Source organism: Nicotiana tabacum, chromosome 1, assembly GCF_000715075.1.
Source record: "Nicotiana tabacum cultivar K326 chromosome 1, ASM71507v2, whole genome shotgun sequence".
In the NCBI taxonomy this organism is placed as follows: domain Eukaryota; kingdom Viridiplantae; phylum Streptophyta; class Magnoliopsida; order Solanales; family Solanaceae; genus Nicotiana; species Nicotiana tabacum.
This window is the reverse complement of record NC_134080.1, coordinates 17,476,644-17,484,667: the sequence shown is the minus strand read 5'-3', so window position 1 is coordinate 17,484,667 and position 8,024 is coordinate 17,476,644. Positions and strand designations below refer to the sequence as shown.

Sequence of the window (8,024 nt, the reverse complement as noted above, 5' to 3'; positions counted from 1 at the left end):
TATGGTTAAGTTAGGCTTATTTCTTGCACATAAGAAACAACTGGAATATTTTTTAAAAGAAAAAAAAGAGAGATAAAACTAGAAAAGGCATTCTTACGAATCTGCCTCGATCAAAAGAAAGAGGAGAAGGGCATGAATCTTAAGAAAACCTAGAGACAAAGCAAAAGAAAACAAACGTAACTTTTGGAGCGAGCTGTAGAAAAACCCTTTTTATGCGTTAAAACATATAAAAAGTAGAGCCAATCAGGAAAAAAAAAGGGGGAAGCAAAGGCATTCTCATTCCTTATTATTAAAGTAATTAATCTTTAAATTCATCTTCTCATGTATGCTCCATATCGATGCTTTGACTTGCCCTTTTCACTTTCACTGCATCTGCATGTGATTAGATTCAGATTCGGATGTCTTCTCTACACCCACGCCTTCATCGGCGCATTTGCGCAAGGATTTTAACTTTATAAATTTTAGATGATGATATAAGTATTAATAATTGAGTTTTAAATTAATATTATATATATTTAATAAATTTTTTAATACAAATATATTATTTGAGCAAAAGCTAGTTCACTCAAACCAGTACCGATCTTCTAGCTCTGTCCCTGTCAATCATAGACGACTATTGTTAATATAATTTTATTACCAAAAACGAATACAATTTTATACTTTAAAAGTATGTTGTTGGTAATGAGATCCAAATTTTAGATATTTTTTCGGCCAAATAAAAATTGAACTAGTTGAGTTTCAGTAAAGAGAACGAGGGAAAATGTCCATAGTGTTGGCATGTACCAGACAGGGTCTGTAATAACAAGAAAAAGAAAGACAAAATAGCCGTCTCCCAAACCTTTCATCACTTTATGCCAGATACTTTGCAAATTGTCATTTGTTTTATCTAATTCATTTTTGAGACCCGATTATTAATTTAATAATTTGGAATTTGGCCTATCCAATGCTCTAATTTATTAATTGTAGCTCATATATTAGCCTTTGTAGTGACAATAAGACAAGAACTAAGCACAAATGAAATCAGAATCTATACATAGTATATGAAAGCAACTGGCGAAACGAAATTCAGAAGCCCCTCACCCCAAAAAATACACGTAAAAGAGTGAAAAAGAACATCTCTGCATTTTTTATTTTCCCACCCGTACTCACATTGGAGCTCGATAATCTGAATTCACATCGAAATGTTCCACGTTGAGAGAAAAAATGCTCCCTAATAAAAGTGATTCAATATCTGAGGCTTGAACTAGAAACATCTGATTAAAGATAAAAGAGTACTCCACCGATATATAGCCCCGGTGGATAAACAAACATGACTACACCAACCACTAAAGATTAACTAAATGTTACTCATGAAATGATATATAGATTACAGGGTTTAAATCAAACACTAGACTCTTATCATTTTAGGGAATTCAGTTGGGGCTCTTTCCCAACTTCAACAACAATGTCAACAACTTTGAATTTTCAAATTAAAAAAGACAACTTCCAGAATCTGTTCGACATTTCTCTTTGATTTTAGAAGTTTTTTTATTCAAATGTCGGTCTTACATTTTCCTTTCATTAAGGGATCGTTTGGTTGGGAATAAGTTTTTCCATAATTAATTATCCAGGAATTAGTTATCTCAGTTGTCTCCTGTGAGATAAAAAAACATTATACACCCGGGATTACTAATCCCGAGATTAGTTATACCACGATTTTATCCCAACCAAACGTAAGGTAAACTCATCTCAAATTTAATCCTGAGATTAATTATCTATTATTCCTCGTATCAAACGAGCCCTAATTATATTGTTCATTCATCGACAGTATAAATAATTTCAATGAGTAAATTTTTCCGTCGTAAAGAGTAATATTTTCCATGTTGTAAAGAGTTCGTCCGTAGAAGGAAAAAAAAAATTACTTCTTCACGTTTTCTAAATTACCAGCTTTTACTGATTGTAATATTATCACCTAAATTACTTTTTAATTGATAATAACTGTCCATTATGGAATTTAAACATTATTTCTTCGGACCAAATTTCAAATGTCTTCACCACAGGCAACAGCGTGGCAACGCGGATTGCTAAAAAACCAAAGTCAATGTTTCGTGGTCAACAATACATGCACAGTAAATCAAAACGAGAAAAAGAAATCCAGCAATTTGTAGGACCTGAAAAAAACCAAATAATCTATAATATTTACAAAGACTAGATTCTTGTTTGCAGTCCCAAATGGACAACACCAAGAAAAAGGGCATCGTAAGTATAAACAACTAAGTCAAACATTAGAAGCTAACATTATAATAATAACGACTATGTACAAATGTGTACTATTCTAAAACCAAATTTCTCTGTCTACAACCCTATCATCTTCTTTTGTATCATTGCTTGCCAGCCTGCCTTTGCCTCTAATCTTCCACCAAACAAATTTTATAACCACAAGCCAACCAACTAACATCCTTTCTTCTCTTTCCCATTTTTCTCTGTTTAAAATTCTAACCTGGACCCCCAAAATAACATCAACTTCTTGTATGTGTCTATCCTTTCAGCCAACCAAGCTCAACTATAACAACTACTATTACCAAATCCCCTTTCATTTTCAGTAATCTTTAAGCTATGTACACATGCCCAACACCAAAGATTGGGACAAATCTAATTGGTAATAATTTTGTGCTGACCTTCAAGAATATGACTTGATCAATCCCAAATTGTATAGATTCTTCCTTACAATGCTACCAAGTGAAAGCAACATTGTCCCACCTGCCCCTACTGTGGGCTCTTCCCTCTCATCTGCCTTTTGATGATAGATCAATGGCAATTCCTTCACTTTCAAGTCACTCAATCCAATTTTCTGCCTAACAGAATCAATGATCTTTGGATCTGCTGGATTTCCATTAGCATCTGTTACATAGAACACATTTAGAGCTGTATTATCACTTGTTGTGGATATCTCTGCCCTTGTCACATTTAAACCATTTTCTCGGAAAGTTCGCGTTACTTCAGCCAATAGACCTTGCTTATCTCCGGTGCATAACTCTAGCCTCACTCCCTGTAATCCAAATACAAGTATTTCAAATTAGAAGAAATGAAATACTATAGTACAAGCCAATGTTCTTTAAGGAAGCAATTAGAGCATAAGCAATATACCTCAGATGCTCTTCGCTCTATTGCAGCTCGTAGACATAAAATCACGCGTTGCTTTTCTGCTTCTGAACTAATCGGACTTCCATCTGTATGCCTAATGAAGAATTCCTGAGACAAGATTGTAACAGAAGTTAAGCAAATTTGTAAATTCCTGTAAATATCATTAAAGAATACTCAATGAAAAAAGCAATGAAAAGTAAGTGAAGGAATATATACCAAGTATGCTCTGTCCCCTGCTGTATTAACTGTGGCATGGAACACAACATATTGCATGTCTGTCAAGGTGCAAACCACATCAAACAGAAGATTAGGTCGATCCTTGCACTGAACATTTATCACGGAATAACCCTTTTCCAAGCAATTCAATACTGATACAATAGGGTTATCGTTAGTCCTAATAACCGGCTTCCTTTCATAGTCGCGATCTGCAAACATCATCTGGTGAAGCCTCCTTTCAGTATGAGTGACAGCCATAGACACTGATGTTTTAGCACTACGAATGTCATTATCTCCCTTGAGCACATTCCTTAAACGAGCTTCAATCGTGTCTATCTTCTGAGAGTCCTCAATCGGGGACCCTGAATCCCCTTCCTTTACATAAATTAGGGATGCAATTCGACCATTGTGAGTCCACACATTAGCTTCAACTATATTGCACTGTAATTCTGAGAGTACTGCAAAAACCTCCGATAATAGGCCGATTCGATCCGTCCCAGTTAATTCCAGTGCTGTCAAACCATCAAAGCACTTTGCACTTGCAAAATGAATAGTCCCTAATGACTGTTCAAGAACATAAAAAGGGTTCAAAATTAGTACAAAAATGTAAATCTAAATTACGCACAAATAAAATGCAATTATTTTTGACATTTAAGTAAATTAAATACCTGTTCAATGTAACTGATGACACTCTCGTCCGTTAATTTGTTTCCATCCAAATCAGTAACGTGAAACACTGTACATTAAAAACGAGTTGAAACGGCACAAATTAGTACTCACAAATATTCAAAGGTAAAAAAGTTGATACTAGAGGAGAACTAAGCAAGCAGCTAACGTACGCCTTGATATTTATTCCTACACTACGGAATAAAAGATCTGCTTAACGTGCGCAGTGATGAGGTGCGCACTTTAGCAAAAGGCGAACTTTAGCAAAAAGGGGTGGGTTTCCATAAATTGCGCTCACCGTCCATAAACCACCGACCGTCTGACGAGATGTAAGCTTTTTTTATTGAAAGGTTCAGATCCGTAAGAACTTGTACCGCTTCCAGAAGTATTCCATGTTTTCTCGCACTATCAATCTGTTAAAATCCCCCAAAAAAATGGACTAATTAAAATAAGCAAAAATGATTTTATACTAATAAACACTAAGACAAAAAAATTGAAAATATTCCAGCAAATTGGAAGAAGGTGACATACCATAACGCGAGTAGAATTTGAACAACCAGCATTGTCGATCATGACCCTGTAAAACACCAGTGATAGAGACTATTCAGAAATGGCCACTAATTCGGAATATTTTTTGAAATTTGAAAAGTTGAAAATTAACAAAAATAACTCAGTCATAAGGAAAAGTCAATCGGAGAAGTGAAAACTTCTGGAAAGAGGAAGAGTCAAGACTAACGTGTAGAGGAAGAAATATCAAAATTAAAAATGGACTAAGGTATGAAGTATACATAATCTTCACTTAAAAACACTGATTATTCTTCTCAAATCATAATTAGATGACAAATCTTACTGTTAAGTTGAATATTAAGAAAAATCATTTCAAAAACACAAAAAAGGAAAAACAGAGAGAGTAACACAAAATTTAACTGACCTTGGAGTAGTCATACGGAAAACAAGCTTTTCATATTCATCTAAATAAGCAGGCCACTCCATATTTCTCCTTTTCTTCAATTAATTTCCTCAAACTGAGAAAAACTATTACAAAATCACAGTGATAGAGTTGAAGACGGGGTTCAGTTTATAAAACCCCGTTTTGATATAAATCTCTGATAAATCTGAACCACAACGGACCCAAAAACAACTCCAAAAATCCCGTTTAGACCACGACTACTCAACTCTGAACAAGTCTTTTTCTTCTTCTTCTTCGTTCTCTCTTTCTTCTCAGTGTATTTGAATTTGTGGTGTTACCTTGTATTTCTATGATCTTTGTCTCTCTACAAAATCCACTTTCTCTCTCTAAAAAGAAGCGTTTCTGGTTTAATTTGGTGGGTATTTACTTTCTCTCTCTACTCACTCGCAAATTCCGCAAAGCACGCTTTGCTTACTTTCCCTCTCACTATCCTCAGTATTTATATAAAAAATTTCTAATTAATTACTTAATGTTTTTTACTTTTTTTTTGTTTAATATTTTTGGGGCAATGACTTTAAACAAAGCGTGGGTCGTGTTGCTCTTTCACATGCCGTGACTACTGCTTGCTCCCAATTACCCGCCGGCACTGACCTAATTTTTCAATGTCTTAATTCCCATTTTATTTCTTTTCTTTTTTTTAAATTTTTAGATTACACACAAAAACTAATCAATTAATTTAGCATCCAAGTTGGAAAAATACATTATGATATTCGTTTGATAACTACTTTTTTATTTAATCAACATTATTACAATAATTTAATTTCACTTATTCAATATTATAGTTTGAGACACTCCAACAATTTTCAGGTTTGTAGGCAGGGAGGGGCAAAGCCACAATGGTCCTACGCTAGCGCTGGGTCATAGATTTCCAAACTTATTTTGAAAAATATGATTTAGGTGAAGTTTGGTTTGAAGATGAAAATGTGTTTGGATATAAGTTTTCAAAATATATTTTACTTTTTTTTTAGAAAAACATGACTTATAATCACAAATTCTAAAAACTATCACAAATATCCAATATAACCTTTATCAATAACATTCATTATATTATCGCAAATCATAATCTTGAACATAAATAAATTTAGTACAAAATTATCATTTTTATAATGAACTAAAGATAACCGAGAAGACAAAGCATCATTGTTACAAATAATAAATTGTGGGCTCTTTTATAAAATACAAAAATTTGGGTAATTTTTTAAAAATGTAATAGTGATATTTTGGGCCAAATTTTGGGATTTTGGCTTTGAATTTTGGGAATTTTCCAAAATGCAGATAAAATCATGGCCAAACATGTATTTGCCAAAAAAAATTCAAATATATTTTGGCAAAATCTATAGCCAAACAGGTTTAAGTGTAGTCAAATTGACTATCTTTTGTCAAAAAATTACAATATACATATAAGTAAAATATTACGTATTAGAGATATATAAAATATATTGAATACTCTTTGTTGAAAATTTTTAACTTTTTTTTAAATTTAAACCCCCTTAAAAAAATATATAACTCCGTCACTGCTTGTAGGATATGTATTTGTAATATTGTAACACAAAAATGGAAAGAATATAAAACCCCATCTTAGTGACTAGATGGACTACCCATTTAAATGCTTAAATGTGAAATAAATTTATTCTTGTACTACATTTTAATAAATTGTCAAAACTAAAGTTTCTATAGAAGGAAACAATATATCATTTGCCTAATTTATTAATCCTTGTCGGGGTTTTCTCCAGTGAAATATCATCTCCTTTTCCCCTTTCAATTAGAATATGTACAAAACAAATTTACTTTTCCAATTAAAGTTCTTTTCCATTTTTCTCAATAGTAAAGGTTTTCAAAAGGAACTAACAAAATTAATTCAATTTTACTTTAACATAAGTTTGAGCCCTGAAAAAAAAACATTTAGAGCGCGTTTGAACATAGGAATTTTTTCACTTTTTTTCGAAAACTTTTTTTTTTTTCAAAATCAGTGTTTTGCCATAAAATTTGTAATTTCACTTGAAAATTAATTTTGAAGTTTTTCGAAAATTTGAGAAACTCCAAAAAGTTATTTTCAAAATTTTTACTCATATCACTCACAAAACTTCAAAAACAACCAAAAATTAAATTCAAGTCCAAAACACAAATCTAATTTTCAAATATTATTTTTACTTAAAAAAACATTCACTTTTTTTTTTTTTTTAAATTTTACCATTCTTATGTCCAAACGCCCACTTAAAGAAAACAAGGAACAATGACGTTTGGATCGAGAAAGACTCTTTTTGGGTGGTTCGAATGTCCAGCTCTGACGCCACGTAGACAGATAAAAAAAGGGTACTTTGCGTGTTTTCCACTCAATAGAGTCCTCGTAGTTCTTTAAATCGACGGTGATGTGTCAATACACGTGGCACAGTATTTATTTCTCCTTCACATTTTTTTCTTTTTAAAATTATTTTTTGAATTTTGTTGGGAGGAATGATTTGGTAAATTGGGGGCGATAATTAAGATGGCTTGTCAATTAAGTTGAGATCTGCCGACCAATATTATTACGTCCACACATGACAATACCCCCGCTCTTTTTCGGCTTTTCTTTTGTCATTGTTTTCGGCCGGTTTTCTTATTCTTTTTTCTCTTCTTCATTTTGATCTCCCTTTCTACCTATGTGTAATCTTTTATCATTTGCCTTCTCTCGTTTATTGGAATTGGCTCATAAAATTTCGAGTTTGAATTTTTATGATCAATTATGTTAACTTAATTAATATTTTTCCATACTCCTGATAATGTTAATTATTATATATTTAAAAGACAATAATATGATTCTCGCATTTTAATATTACTGAGCATTCGAATAACATTATTACGAAATGAAGTTAATGTGATGCAGTGGATGAGACTGTTCCTCACTTAACCAGAGGCCTTAGGTACGAGCTCTGGGGATGGAAAAATCCTTGGTAGGGAGCGCTACCCCCCCGATATAATCCGGCACGAATTCGGATATAATCGGGCTCCAATGCGGACATCGAACACCAGATGGGAAACAAAAAAAAGTTAATCACTGTAGGGGCATAGC

At 32.9% G+C, this 8,024-nt stretch overlaps 1 protein-coding gene across 1 annotated transcript; it reads right to left on the bottom strand.

Annotated features, from left to right (window-relative positions):
• Positions 1-2,121: 2,121 nt before the first annotated feature.
• Positions 2,122-5,390, bottom strand: LOC107771695 (ACT domain-containing protein ACR8). The gene is made up of 7 exons (XM_016591125.2): positions 4,937-5,390; positions 4,537-4,582; positions 4,304-4,418; positions 4,008-4,075; positions 3,340-3,903; positions 3,127-3,231; positions 2,122-3,028 (listed from the first exon to the last, which is right to left on the bottom strand). The coding sequence occupies exons 1-7, from the start codon at positions 4,996-4,998 to the stop codon at positions 2,660-2,662; spliced, it is 1,329 nt and encodes a 442-aa protein (XP_016446611.1). The 5' UTR covers positions 4,999-5,390; the 3' UTR covers positions 2,122-2,659.
• Positions 5,391-8,024: the final 2,634 nt, after the last annotated feature.